Source organism: Silurus aristotelis, assembly GCF_946808225.1.
Source record: "Silurus aristotelis genome assembly, chromosome: 12".
Classification (NCBI taxonomy): domain Eukaryota; kingdom Metazoa; phylum Chordata; class Actinopteri; order Siluriformes; family Siluridae; genus Silurus; species Silurus aristotelis.
In genome coordinates this window covers 28,894,064-28,909,574 of record NC_139585.1, presented here as the reverse complement: position 1 = coordinate 28,909,574, position 15,511 = coordinate 28,894,064, and the positions used below count along the sequence as shown (strand labels likewise).

The 15,511-nt window shown below is 39.2% G+C and overlaps 1 protein-coding gene across 4 annotated transcripts in view; it reads left to right on the top strand.

Moving 5' to 3' along the window:
* Positions 1 to 15,511, top strand: part of mpp2b (MAGUK p55 scaffold protein 2b) — a 48,719-nt gene that overhangs the window by 20,313 nt on the left and 12,895 nt on the right. For all 4 annotated transcript variants that reach the window (XM_083557131.1, XM_083557130.1, XM_083557129.1 and 1 more), the window contains one exon: positions 8,155 to 8,255. In XM_083557131.1, the coding sequence (XP_083413257.1) occupies positions 8,155 to 8,255 (101 nt within the window). The remainder of the gene's footprint in view (positions 1 to 8,154; positions 8,256 to 15,511) is intronic.

Below are 15,511 nucleotides of genomic sequence, written 5' to 3'. Positions count from 1 at the left end.
ATGTCTTGACATTTTGAAAGCAGATGTATACCCCCCTCTATAGCTGTCTGTACCAGTGCTGTTAATAACATCAGTGTGTTCCTGATGAAATACAGAAATTAAATTGCCCAATTACAAGATATCATGATACCCCTTGTGGTTAGGAATGGCAATATATATTCACATTAGTACTATTTGCATGGATTTTCTGAAAGGACCTCATAAAGATCCTCAAACATCTCCCATTTGTTCCTGTTGTTCTTGAAGAACCCAGTGGCTTCTTATTACCACATGGTCACCATGAGCAACAGCTATTAAATGGAACTATTGCCTTCAATTGCAAGAAAACCTTTAGGCAATATATGTCCTTGGTCAGCTAAGCAAGTCGTGTTTTTATAGTTGATAAATGATCTGAGTTAAGAGCCTGCAGGTCAAGCAAGTTGGAACCTCATTCTGCATGGATTGTAGACCTACCTGCCCAGAAAGCTTTGTGGATAGTTTGGTTTCCTAGTCAAATAAATCTGATATTCTGGAAAGTTATGTTCGTTGACTGTTGCCCAACATGGGCAAAATGTATTTCTCATATGGAAAACCTGGAACTGCTTTAAACCAGTGGTGTCCAATCTTGTTCCACAAAGGGCCAGTGTGGGTGCAGGTTTTTATTCACACCAAGTTCTACCTGTTTAATTCTAATGATTTTATTTTTTTATGGACTACCAGGTGTGGCCCTTGATTGGTTGAAATGAAAACCTGCACCCCTGCTTTTAAACAATATTTTTGATGAGATTTCATTCTCGACTTAAAGCCATCCTGAAGAATCTTAATCTGAGGAGAGGAATTGTCAAAAGTGGTCCTACGATAGACCACTGATCTGAGAATGAGTTTGCAAGTCCAACTTACCTTAAAGAGGATGAAAGGTCTAAAGGCCAGAATGGCTTGACAAATTCTTTGCTAAGCTTGCCTCGATAAGGACTAAAGAGAGCCAACATTTCTGTGCAGATCTGGAGCTTAGACATTTGGGCTTTATGAAAGGCCAATTGTGAACCAAAAACCTTTAATCTTGGGGCTAAAGGCAAGGATACAAGTTCAGAATATTGCGATATATTGTGTAGTTCCTGCTTGTGCATGCAAGACAGCTTTGATCCATTAAGGCCTGGACTCCACATAAACCCTGAAGGTATGCCAACACCGAGTTCTGCTTAAGGTTCGGATCAGACTTGTTTGCCCATCATGTCTCACAGATGCTCGATCAAATTGATTCCAAGTAATGACCTTGAACTTTTGGGCCCATTCTTGAGCAATCCATTGCTGAAGTGTGCAGGCCAAAGCCATTAGGAAATGATGCTACAATAAAGAGGTGTAACGCTGTTTTGGTAGGTGGCCATTGCTTCCATGGAAACCACTTGCCCCTGTTCTGATGGTCTTCGTAGGAACTTTCAACACGAACTTGTGCTACAGTAGGTCTTCTGTGGATTGTACCACTTGGTCTAGCCTTTGTTCCAGGAGTGCATCAAAAACCCATCAACTGCAGGACAAACCGGTGCATTCTTCTCTCGTTTCCTGTTTCTTTTTGTGACTCACCAGGGTGTTTCCTACAAATTTGCTCTCTCGTGAACACCACTCAGGGGTTTTCCTTGACTGTAGTGCATATATATTGGCACCTTTACAATAAATCAATTTCAAATGTCACAACCTGCGGCTACCGAAGATTGACAAGTTTTCTCCATTAGCAAAAGTCAGGAATATCTTTTTATCTCCTAGACCGTGTGGTAATATATCTAGGATATCGTCTTCTGGCTGTTCAAGCACTTCAACATGCTGTCACTTTGACTTTCTATTTACGGAAATATGCCTTTGAACAACGTCAAATTACAACTCTCGAGCCATTTAAATGCCCCCCTGGTGCCTGTCTGACCACTTTTTATTAGCAGCATTAGCATTTTTCAAGCACTATAGCCTTATTGTATTTGTTCATGTAAGGTATGCATCGGATAGTCCAGATTTCAGCCTACCAGGATACCATCAAGACCTATTTCTGTATAATCTATGTGTTTGTTTGCATCTTTGTGCATCTTTGTGGATGTGTGTTTTTGTGTGGTACTTGTGAATGGACCAGTGGAGGATGTGTGAGAAGAAAAAAAGGGATAAATGTGCAGATTATTTACCTGCCCTGCTTGGCTCATCCCTCCTCCATGTTCGCCAGTGTTAATTAGCGAAATGGGAATGTGCTAATCCGGTGCTTTCGCAGCTCTTTTTCAGCCTCCGTTTTACACTGGATTACTTTTTTTGTGTAGATGTGTGTGTGTGTGTGTGTGTGTGTGTGTGGTCCCCATAATCCCCATAATCTACCTGGTATGTATTAATTACTTGCCTGCATGCGTTACGTATGCATGACCAGGCCTGTGGAATATAAATGAATATCAAGTTAGAAAATATATATATTTTATTCCGAATTTATATCTAGTTTTGCTAATGTTTATTAATTGTAATAATAATACCATATAAAATAACACAGATGTGGAAAGAGTAATAAAATATTCCACTCAAGTAAAAATACTGTTACTTCAATGTAATTTTACATAAACAAGAACTTGTCTAAAAATCTACTTAATGAAAAGTAAAATGTCGCTCATTTTACAGTTGCTCAGAGAAGAAATCTATTGAGTTGTTTTTAAGTTGTTTTTTCTAAACAAGTCAAGTCAAGTCAAGTCAAGTTTATTTGTATAGCGCTTTTCACAACAGACATTGTCTCAAAGCAGCTTTACAGAAAACAACAGTGAAGGTGAATGGTGTGCGTTTGTCCCTGATGAGCAAGCCGTGGCGACAGTGGCAAGGAAAAACTCCCTTAGATGATATGAGGAAGAAACCTTGAGAGGAACCAGACTCAAAGGGGAACCCATCCTCATATGGGTGACATCAAAAGTTTGGTCATAAATCTTTCAACAATACAGAACAATTTGTGATCATCATAGATCCAGCATCAGCTTCTCCATGCCAGGGCCTTTAAACACTCGGCATCTACTTCTCCATGATCATCCATAGGTCCATAATCTTCACGAGGTGGGACGTGACTGGAGCTGGCCAAACCTCAGGATGCCTCGGGATGGGGAGAGAAAGAGAAGCAGTGGAGAGGAATTAGCGTAGCTGCTGTTCATGATATTAACAGCACAAGTTGATAATGTGCATGTGATCAGATGTTCTGGAGCACAAGGTTATGATGTGATGTGTGTGATGTGTGTTATGTGTAGGCTTTGCTAAAAAGATATGTTTTTAATCTACACTTAAACTGGGAGAGTGTATCTGAGCCCCGAACACTGTCAGGAAGACTATTCCAGAGTTTAGGAGCTAAATGTGAAAATGATCTACCGCCTTTAGTGGACTTTGCTATTCTAGGAACTACTAGAAGCCCAGAGTTTTGAGATCTCAGGGAGCGTGACGGATTGTAGCGTGTTAAGAGACTGGATAGATACATGGGAGCCAAACCATTTAGTGCTTTATAAGTGAGTAGCAGTAGTTTGTAGTCTATTCGAAACTTAATAGGAAGCCAATGTAGGGACGATAAGATTGGGGTTATATGATCGTATTTTCTTGACCTAGTAAGAACTCTTGCTGCGGCATTCTGAACTAACTGAAGCTTGTTTATTAATGATGCAGGACATCCACCTAGTAATGCATTACAGTAGTCTATTCTAGAGGTCATAAACGCATGGACGAGCTTCTCTGCATCAGATATAGATAACATATTTCTTAGCTTAGAAATATTTCTAAGGTGAAAGAAGGCTGTTTTTGTAACTTGATTGATGTGATTTTTGAAAGATAAGTTGCTGTCTAAAATAACTCCCAGGTCTTTTACCGTTGAACTAGTAGTTACAGAACAACCGTCTAAATGCAGGCTGAGATGCTGGAGCTTCTGTGTACTATTTTTTGGGCCGATGAGCAAAATCTCCGTTTTATCAGAATTTAATAGCAGAAAGTTATGGGTCATCCAATCTCTTATTTCTTCAACACACTCAGTTATGCGAGCTAATTGAGCTGTATCGCCTGGTTTGGATGAAATATATAGCTGGGTATCATCAGCATAACAATGGAAGCTAATTCCATGCCTTCTAATAATATTTCCTAATGGAAGCATGTATATTGTAAAAAGCAGGGGTCCCAGAACTGACCCTTGTGGCACGCCATAATTTACTAGCATTATCCTGGATAGCTCTCCATTTAAATCTACGAAATGGTAACGATTGGACAGGTAGGATTTAAACCAGCTTAATGCCTGTCCCTGAATACCGATGTAATTCTGTAAGCGATCGAGGAGAAGATCATGATCTATAGTGTCGAACGCAGCACTAAGATCTAGTAAAACTAATAGGGAGATGTAGCCTTGGTCTGAAGCTAAAAACAGGTCGTTAGTGATTTTAACTAGAGCAGTTTCTGTGCTATGATGGGGCCTAAAACCTGACTGAAACTCTTCAAAGATATTGTTCTCCTGCAAGTGGTTACATAGCTGGGCAGCGACAATCTTTTCTAAAATCTTAGACATAAATGGGAGATTTGAAATTGGTCTGTAATTCGATAGCGTGCTTGGATCCAGATTAGGTTTTTTAATGAGGGGCTTAATAACTGCTAACTTGAGGGATTTAGGGACATGACCTAACGATAGTGAGGAGTTAATAATATTTAAAAGAGGCTCACCAGCTGTATATAACACTTCCTTCAGTAGTTTAGTGGGAATTGGATCTAACTGACATGTTGTTGATTTAGCTTTCATAATAGCATCATACAGCTCTTCCTGTCCTATACATGTAAAACAGTGTAGTTGTGGGGTTGTAAGTACGATTGTGTCGGGAGATGCTGTCAGAGGTTGAACTGCCACAATTGTTTTTCGAATGTTATCTATTTTTTCAGTGAAGAAATTCATAAAGTCTTCACTACTAAACTGTGATGGAACACATTTTTCAGATCCCTGATTTGTTGTTAATTTAGCGACTGTACTGAAAAGGAACCTGGGATTGTTTTTGTTATTTTCTATGAGTTTGCTCAGGTGTTTAGCTCTAGCAGCTTTTAGCGCCTGTCTGTAGCTAAGCATACTGTCTTTATACGCAATTCTAAATACCTCCAATTTAGTTTTCCTCCATTTTCTCTCCAGATTACGTGTTGTTCTCTTTAGGGCATGCGTATGACTATTATACCAAGGTGCAGGTGCTTGTTCTCGAACCTTTTTTAACCGGATGGGGGCAACAGTGTCTAAAGTGCTAGTGAGGATAAGGTCTATGTTGTTCGCCATCTCATCAAGATGATCAGCAGTTATGGGTTTAATGTGAAACTGCGATAAATCAGGCAGGTTATTTATGAATCTGTCCTTAGTGGTTGGAATAATAGTCCTACCAAGTCGATACCGTGGTGAAACACGGTTAATCTGCTCTACCGGTAGTGTGTACAGTAGGAGATAATGGTCTGTGATGTCATCACTCTGGGGTAAAATATCTATATCAGTGACGTCTGCTCCGTGGGATATTATTAAGTCTAGTGTGTGGTTAAAACTGTGGGTTGGTCTGGTGACGTTTTGTTTAACTCCAAAAGAGTTTAGTAAATCGACAAATGATAATCCTAGGGCATCGTTTTCATCATCTACATGAATATTAAAATCTCCTACAAGCAGCACTTTATCAAAGCTGATCAAGAGGTCTGAGAGAAAACAAGCAAACTCATGAAGAAAATCAGCGTAGGGTCCTGGGGGTCTGTACACGGTGACCAGAGCGAGTTTTCTGTGCATGTCTGAAAGTGCAATTTTAAGAACGAGCACTTCAAATGATTTAAAGCTGAATCCTAATCTCTGACTAACATTAAGAGAACAAAACAAAACTAGTTGTTTTGAATTCAAGGAACATCTTAAAAATTTTTAACAATTAAATTCAATAAAACAACACTTCATGTTGCCCATGAATTGAGTCTAATGTGAGAAAAAAATAAATCTCCCGTTATAGTGTTCAGAATTTAGACAGTCGACGCACACATTGAACAATTTCGGCGTTTTCCGCAGTGACGAATCCAAACGCTTTGATTGGGCACTGCATTCTCAAGAAAAATGTGTGATTGGTTATAACCGTAATGCTCAAACCTAATGCAGCAAATCTGTAAAATATAATACTTTTTTTTATTTTATAAGACACTTAAACCTAGCTTAATTGTGCATTGCAAATTTTGCCCCAAATCCCCGTTAATTTCCAAACCCCCCTGCATGACATAAGCAATGTTATGCAATGCAACAGTACAACAATTATGTAAATGAAAGATATAAGATTATTAATTTATCACAACAAGCTTTTTACAAGCTGTAAGTTCAGTCAGTTAGGTATAACCCTTCGATCAAAACATACTTAAAAAGTAAAAGTCAAATGACAGATTTGATGATAATATTGTTCAATCCCTATAACCCCAGACAGCATCCGTCCTCTTCCCTATCAATCTCAGATGCAGAGTGTATGAGCTCGTGTATGCAGAAGAAGGCAGACAGTGCTGAGTGTTATGCTGAATTATGATGATGCAGCAGAAAGAATAATGGTGAGGTCAGTTGGCTTGGGATGTGTCAAAGATCTACTCTCCTGGATCTACTCTAAAATTCATTACTCTCACGTAACCTCACATGCCCGTTGCCGTGCGACAGAGGAGATCGGTAATCTGCGAAACACAAAACTACACGTGTTTATTTCAGGCGTGATTTTCATCCCCCACCCCAAACGCATCTGTTCAGCGCGAAGGAAAAGCTGACTCTCTGATGAGAAACTCAGACAGAGCAGCAATCAGAAACAACGCGGCAGAGGAAGAGGCCGAGTGAGAGGAAGAAGAAAGGATTGCGTAATTAAATCCAATTATGTAGCAGCTGTGAGCTTCAACGCAGCACATACCCCACTCCGAAACCAGCACACACACACGATCTTGTTAACGAATGCAACGTTAAGAATGGTCTCGCTTTACAGGTGCTTTCCAGATGCATCTAGAGGTTGTGCCAGCTCCACTTGTCCCACCTCATGAACATTTCGGACCTTCAGAAAGAAGATGCCGAACCCTGTGAGGATCCCAGAGGCATCTATAGATGTACCAGCTCCAGTTAAATCCCACCTGATGAATATTTCAGACAATGAGCATAAACAACCTCTTTATCAATACTCAAAATAACATTTTACCCATGTTGGTTAAATTCAAAATGATCTCAAATTACTTGAGCTATTTGATCAGGAGCTCCTGGTTCCACACCTACCAACAGATTGTATAAGACCGTAGAAAGGATGGTTTATAATCACACTCTTGGAGTCACCCAAATGAAGATGGGTTTTGAGTCTGGTTCCACTCAAGGTTTCTTCCTCATACCATCTAAGGGAGTTTTTCCTTGCCGCAGTTACCCAAGGTTTGCTGATCGGGGATAAATGAAGCAGTACTTTCGGGAATGGTATCTCAGTGGTTAAGGTGCTGGGTGTCTGATCAGAAGGTTGGGGTTCGAGCCCCGGGATAACCAAGCTGCTGTTCTTGGGCCCTTAAAGCAAGGCCCTTAGTTGTGCTCCAGGGGCGCTGTATCATGGCTGACCCTACGTTTTGACCCCAGCTTCGGAGCAAGAAAGATTTTCACTGTGCTTTAATATATACGTGACAAATAATGGCTATTCTATTGTTCTATTTAATAAATATAAATTGAAATATATGTGAATTTTGTTCTATAATTCTTACTTTGAAACAATGTTTTTTTCAAAAGCTCTACAGAGGAGGAAAACAATTAAAGTTCTTTCCAATGTTCCCTTCACCGTGATTCAAAATGCGCTCTGGAGTTCATGAAGTTCAAGTTTCGCTACAGATCTACAAGAACCGAGAGTGCGATCCAAGAGAACACTTTTTTCCCTTAAGATTTCGTTAGCATTAATTAACATGCACCTTAATGAGCTGAGGGACACTGTGGTGTGTGTGTGTGTGTGTGTGTGTGTGTGTGTGTGTGTGTGTGAAAGCAGTTTCGCAATTCTACAGCATAAATCTCTGAAGAAATATAAAGCTTGTTTCATGGACCACTTCAGGTTTTATGTGGTGTGGATGGAAATGAATTTTTTCATGGAATTTTTGTGAGGTGTTTCTTCTTTTTTTCATCGCAGTGTGATGATTGTTCTCAGACCTCCTCTTTGCTTTCCTCTTCAGCAATGCATAGCGTCCTGGACACCCTGAGCGACAGCACCGGCTCCACCACCGCCAACGATTTGGACCTCATCTTCCTGAAGGGCATCATGGAGAGTCCTGTGGTGAGCATTATAGACAGTTCCCCTTTGTTTATACAGAATATTTCACAATTGCTAATAAGCTTCATGGACAAATTGTGGTGTTTCAACTAATAATCTTTTCAAATTACCAAATAGGTGAGTCATGCCACTCTTGTTGGTTTGTGAGATCTTGCTTAGAGCAACCCAATTCCAAACAAGTTGAATTAAAACAGTAAGCACTTATTTGCGAATCTCATTAACCCATGTTTCCACAATAGAACATTTTAGACATATCAAATGTTTAAACTGAGGTAATGAACCATTTTAAGGAATATATAAATTATTGATTTATTTTTTGAAAAACCAAAAAAAAAAACCAAAAAAACCCCAAAAAACTGGAGTAAGATTTTATGCAGAGAGGAATTCATATATGTCAACAAGATCCAGAAATACCACTGTCCCCTCAGGGATAAAGCTTAAATAGACTGATGCAAAGTGGAAAACTGTTTTGTGGTAAGATGTATTGAAATTTGAAAATATTCTTGGCACCATCAATGCCATGTCCTCGGGACTAAAGAGGAGAGGGACTATTCTGCCTGTTAACAGTGCTCAGTTCAAAAACCTGCAACTCTGATGAAAGGGGGTGCGTTAATGCCCATAGTATGGGCAGCTTGTTCATCCCAAAAGGCACCATCAATGCTGAAAGGTATACACAGGTTTAGAGCAATGTACACCTCCATCCAGGAATTGATTACAGCATCCATTACAACAGCATGGCTTTATAGTAGAAGTGTCCTGGTGCTGAACTGTCCTGCCTGCACTCCAGACCTTTCACTATTTGAAAATATTTGGCACATCATAAAAAAAAACCCAAATACGACAAAGTAACCCAGAACTGTTGAACAGCTTGAATCCTGTATTAAAAAACAAATGGGACAGTATTCCTCTCCCAAAACTTTAGCAACTGGTCTCCTCAGATGTATACAGATTCTTTTTATATACAGTGAGGAAAATAAGTATTTGAACACCCTGCTATTTTGCAAGTTCTCCCACTTAGAAATCATGTAGGGGTCTGAAATTGTCATTGTAGGTGCATGTCCACTGTGAGAGACATAATCTAAAAAAGAAATTCCAGAAATCACAATATATGATTTTTAAACTATTTATTTGTATGATACAGCTGCAAATAAGTATTTGAACACCTGTCTATCAGCTAGAATTCTGACCCTCAAAGACCTGTTAGTCTGCCTTTAAAATGTCCACCTCCACTACATTAATTATCCTAAATTAGATGCACCTGTTTGAGGTCGTTAGCTGCATAAAGACACCTGTCCACCCCATACAATCAGTAAGAATCCAACTACTAACATGGCCGAAACCAAAGAGCTGTCCAAAGACACTAGAGACAAAATTGTACACCTCCACAAGGCTGGAAAGGGCTACGGGGAAATTGCCAAGCAGCTTGGTGAAAAAAGGTCCACTGCTGGAGCAATCATTAGAAAATGGAAGAAGTTAAACATGACTGTCAATCTCCCTTGGACTGGGGCTCCATGCAAGATCTCACCTCGTGGGGTCTCAATGATCCTAAGGAAGGTGAGAAATCAGCCCAGAACTACACGGGAGGAGCTGGTCAATGACCTGAAAAGAGCTGGGACTACCGTTTCCAAGGTTACTGTTGGTAATACACTAAGACGTCATGGTTTGAAATCATGCATGGCACGGAAGGTTCCCCTGCTTAAACCAGCACATGTCCAGGCATGTCTTAAGTTTGCCAATGACCATTTGGATGATCCAGAGGAGTCATGGGAGAAAGTCATGTGGTCAGATGAGACCAAAATAGAACTTTTGGGTCATAATTCCACTAAACGTGTTTGGAGGAAGAAGAATGATGAGTACCATCCCAAGAACACCATCCCTACTGTGAAGCATGGGGGTGGTAGCATCATGCTTTGGGGGTGTTTTTCTGCACATGGGACAGGGCGACTGCACTGTATTAAGGAGAGGATGACCGGGGCCATGTATTGGGAGATTTTGGGGAACAACCGCCTTCCCTCAGTTAGAGCATTGAAGATGGGTCGAGGCTGGGTCTTCCAACATAACAATGATCCGAAGCACACAGCCAGGATAACCAAGGAGTGGCTCTGTAAGAAGCATATCAAGGTTCTGGCGTGGCCTAGCCAGTCTCCAGACCTAAACCCAATAGAGAATCTTTGGAGGAAGCTCAAACTCCGTGTTTCCTTAGCAACAGGCCAGAAACCTGACTGATCTAGAGAAGATCTGTGTGGAGGAGTGGGCCACAATCCCTCCTGCAGTGTGTGCAAACCTGGTGAAAAACTACAGGAAACGTTTGACCTCTGTAATTGCAAACAAAGGCTCCTGTACCAAATATTAACATTGACTTTCTCAGGTGTTCAAATACTTATTTGCAGCTGTATCATACAAATAAATAGTTAAAAAATAATACATTGTGATTTCTGGATTTTTTTTTTTAGATTATGTCTCTCACAGTGGACATGCACCTACGATGACAATTTCAGACCCCTCCATGATTTCTAAGTGGGAGAACTTGCAAAATAGCAGGGTGTTCAAATACTTATTTTCCTCACTGTATATATATTGACATTTGATATATTTTTTATGTTCTTTTGAGAATACGGTTTTGGTTTAATAAAATTAGCAAATTCTGTTTTTATTTACATTTTACACAGTGTCCCCTTTTTTTTGGAATTGGGGTTGTACTTGAAGATTAGCCCAATCTAAATCTAAATTGTTATGTAAGAGGAACTGATGGTGAATTGTAAGTATGAAAAGTAATTTCTCTTAATGGGTTTTAATGAGACTGCTAAACACCAGAGCATTTTTATTTCTTTTGTTAAACCTCTATTTCGTTGTCCTTCCCGCCACTGTAACGAGAATCCTTTTGAGAAGCCTTGTCTTGAGAACACCTCCCTGTGGAACCTTCTGCACATGCAACGGTGAATCCAGATAAGTGAATGAATTCAGAGCTGGCTTTTAATTAGCATGATGGCCCTACTTCTACTTAGAGATTGATATATTCAATGATATAAATCCTACTTTGGTCTGACCTCCTTTATAAGAGGCATTGTGTCCTTTTTGAACCATTTGTAAACGTATAAAGTGTCAGGGGAAAATGGTAAACACAAAAAACCTTTTGATGGTGACTTTTTACTGCGATTGTTAGGAAACAATCATGAGGGAAACTCACATGGTTGTAAAGAAAATTGATAGTAGATAAGAGAGAAGCAGGTACCATAGTCGCTTCACTGGACCTCAGGAAAGCATTCTATGAGGCACTTTTTGACAGGTTTAATGATAGATTTGTGTTTATTTGTTTTTGAAATATATGTCATGAAAACTATGTTGTAAATGTAAGGAATAAAAAATTTCCTATTACCAGTCCTAACCCTTACCTTGAACCCTGTCCTGTACCCTCGTTTCCTATCATTTACCCCAAAAGTCCTAGACTTCACTTATAAAACGTTAAACAAAAAATCTAGGTAAACAAAATTAAAGGTAAGGAACATTAAAGAATAGGAGTTTACATCCAGTCCAAGATTTGATCCGTGTTAGCTTTCCCCATTCTTTACCACTAGGCCTAGACTTTACATTAAACCCCATCATTTACTACAGCCTTAGCCTTATCCCCTAGCCTTACCTTTAACTCTATCCTTTACCCCTAGTATTAGTCATTATCTGAACACACTCGTTGTCCATTCCTAAACTTTAACTTAAACAAACTTTACATTGCCTTAATAGTCAAGTCTGCCCACCTGCAACCAGCCCAAACTGGTATTTCCTTTACCACAGGGGCAGTACCTGAACCTTTTTTCCATGAAGGCTTGATGACTTTTCCTTTTTTAATGGGGACCGTGTTGGTCTGTAACAGAGAATTATTTGGGCCGGAGTGACTGCCAGTATTATTCTGGAGATTTTATTATGATTTTAAATATTTTATCTCTTAATGTTAGATCAGTTTTTTATTTTGTTTTGTCCTGTACAGACAAATGAGCATTACCATAGAGATATATCACCTATTCAAAGAGCATTATTACAATCATAATTTTTATTGATTTCTATTAAAATCAAAACATTGACTTACTTATTCATATGCATATCGTTGGTGGGTAAATCTAATAAATAATCAGGCTATGTTCATAACTAGAAATTATTTTACCGATAATGATAGCTAGGTTGGATCGTACTTGACAATAACCAATTAATCAAGCAATAGTTTTTCCAATGGATACTTTATAAAAAATACATAACACTAATTGTAAAATAGTATTGAAAGTTATATATAAAAAAAAAAAAAAAAAAATGAAAAGACTACTGAATCATGAAAATGTGTTAAAGGAAATTAAGAGTATATTCATGAATAAATATAATCATTTAATTACTAAATGATGATTAATCAATATAATATAGCGCTCTCCGTGCAGCGCACAGGCTCACATGCAAAAAACAAACAGCACGTTATTCACCTTTAGAGGCCGCTCCCATAATAAAAGTTATTTTATCAATAGAAATTTAATTATCAAAAACAGATATGAAAAAGTAAAACATATATTTTAAATTACAATTTCTAAATATGTCTCTGCTATTGTTCAGAAGGCAGACAAATGTGGGAGCGGGCCATATTTAGCCCAGAGGCCATAGTTTGGGGACCCCTGCTTTTCCTAGCCTAGCCTTTAAATTTAACAATATGCTTTACCAAAAGGCCTAGCTTTAATATTTTATATATTATACCTTTCCACTATTAAACCTTGTCCTTGACTAGCAGTATAACCATTTAACCCCTGTATTTATTTCCAACTTTACCTCACACTTTAACTTTATTCGTTTGCCCCCAGTCTTGACCCCTTTAACCCCGTTCTTAGCCTTCTTAGGCCTATTCCTTAATCACCAGACATAACCTTTACTTTCAAGCTCCCATCTTTTGTCACTAAGTAAAAGGACTAACAAATGAAAATATAGTCATATCACAAACATTATAATGATTAATAACTATGCATGTAGATAAAAAAAATCAATTGCACAGAATGATCTGATTGATCAGAATTATCTTTCTGTTTTGGAGGAATATTTCAGATAAAAAGAAATGAATGAAATGTATAACATGACAATAATAAAACAATGATACAGTGCAACTTTGAGCATACATAATTAATGTGATTATTGATTATTTCTAGAGTGCACTGATGAGACCACTAATATAAGTCTCACCTCAAAGATGTGGCCTGATGTCTCTTTCATTTTTATTTTACATGCACCTACTTTAACCGGACCTACTTTATGATTGTCAATGCATTCGAAACAGTATGAACGGTCAGGAAAAAAAGGTACACTCAAAACACAAAACTCTCTGGACAATATTGAGTTCATTGTGATTGTTTGGAACCAATCACATGGGAAACTCACATGGATGTGAAGAAGGGGAAAAATGAATATGAGAGAGAGGCTACTCTCTCTTAAGATACTGTTGGACCTGGGGAGGGTTTTCTAAAAAGATCTGTTTAATCAAGAATTGGTGAGTTTTTTCAAAGAGTATATTTAATTCAATTCAATTCATTTTTATTTGTATAGCGCATTTAACAATGAACATTGTCTCAAAGCAGCTTTACACAGATAATATGGTGATTAAACATAAATATGTTTGTCCCTGATGAGCAACTGTGGCAAGGAAAAACTCCCCGAGACGGCATAAGGAAGAAACCTTGAGAGGAACCAGACTCAAGAGGGAACCCATCCTCATCTGGGTTGCACCGAATGTCCATTTGAAGCAGATATACAATGTTGCGGGGTAAAGTGATAATGATCAGAAGCAAACTATATCCTGAGTCAGTGTAGCAGACTGTTGACATTAACTACAGTCCAGTCCATCCTCAAAGCTCCTGTTCTTACTCCGGAATTTCATGGAACCACCCAAGGTGTTGATGAGAAACCGTCCCAAGCTGCACAGAGTGGCCTCCAGTCGAAGAGAACACTATCCAGAGGCAGGCCTGGACGAAGATCCACGGAGGAGAGAGGGGCAGGAACAGTGGTCACTGGAGCCTCAGGAGCATGTTTAACTCGACCGAGAGAGAGAGAGAGAGAGAGAGAGAGAGAGAGAGAGAGAGAGAGAGAGAGAGAGAAAAGAGGGTGACGGGAAGAGAAGGATATGGATTATTAAGTGTCCCTATTGGTGTATGAAAGTAATGTCACTGTGCAGTTTGGACTCCGGCAAGACTCGCTATGGCAGCATAACTAAAAGGGAGAACCAGAAGGTAACACAGACATGAGGGATCTCTGGGATAAGAGACGACCCTCCACACCACCGTCAACAAACCTGAGTGAACGTGTGAATGTGAGGGGACGACAGCATACAAATATACCAGTTCACCAAACACTCTATATCCATGCTCCCTTCAGATCTGAGCCTTTACCTAAGAAAAAAAATCTACTGATAAAAGGCTTGACTAAATAAATAAGTTTTCAACCTCGACTTGAACACTGAGACTGTGTCTGAGTCCCAAACACTGGTTGAAAGGCTGTTCCATAACTGTGGGGCTTTATAAGAGAAAGATCTGCCCCCTGCTGTAGTCTTCATTATTTGAGGAACCAACAGATAGCCAGCACTTTTAGATCTAAGTAGGCGTGGAGGATCATACTGGTACAGAAGTTCACTCAGATACTGCGGTGCGAGACCGTTAAGTGCTTTATACGTCAGTAGTAGTATTTTATAATCAATGCGAGATTTGATTGGGAGCCAGTGTAGACTGATTAAAACAGGGCTGATGTGGTCATATTTCCTAGATCTAGTGAGGATCCTTGCTGCTGCATTCTAACTGAAGCTTATTTATGCACTTACTCGCACACCCAGACATTAAAGCATTACAGTAGTCTAATCTAGAAGTAACAAAAGCATGAACTAGTTTTTCGGCATCCTGTAACGACATCATATTTCTTATTTTAGCAATATTTCTAAGGTGAAAGAAGGCGATCCTGGTGATATTATTCACGTGAGACTCAAAGGAAAGACTTGGGTCAATAATCACACCAAGGTCTTTGACAGCCGTACATGCTGAAACAGAAACACCATCCAGAGATGCTACGCAATCGGAAAGCTTACTTCTAGCTGCATGTGGTCCTAGTAAAAGTACTTCCGTCTTATCTGAGTTGAGCAGAAGAAAGTTATTAAGCATCCACTGTCTAATGTCCTTTACATACTTCTCAACATTGTTAAGCTGATTTCTCTCATCTGGCTTTGCTGAAATATACAGCTGTGTATCATCAGCATA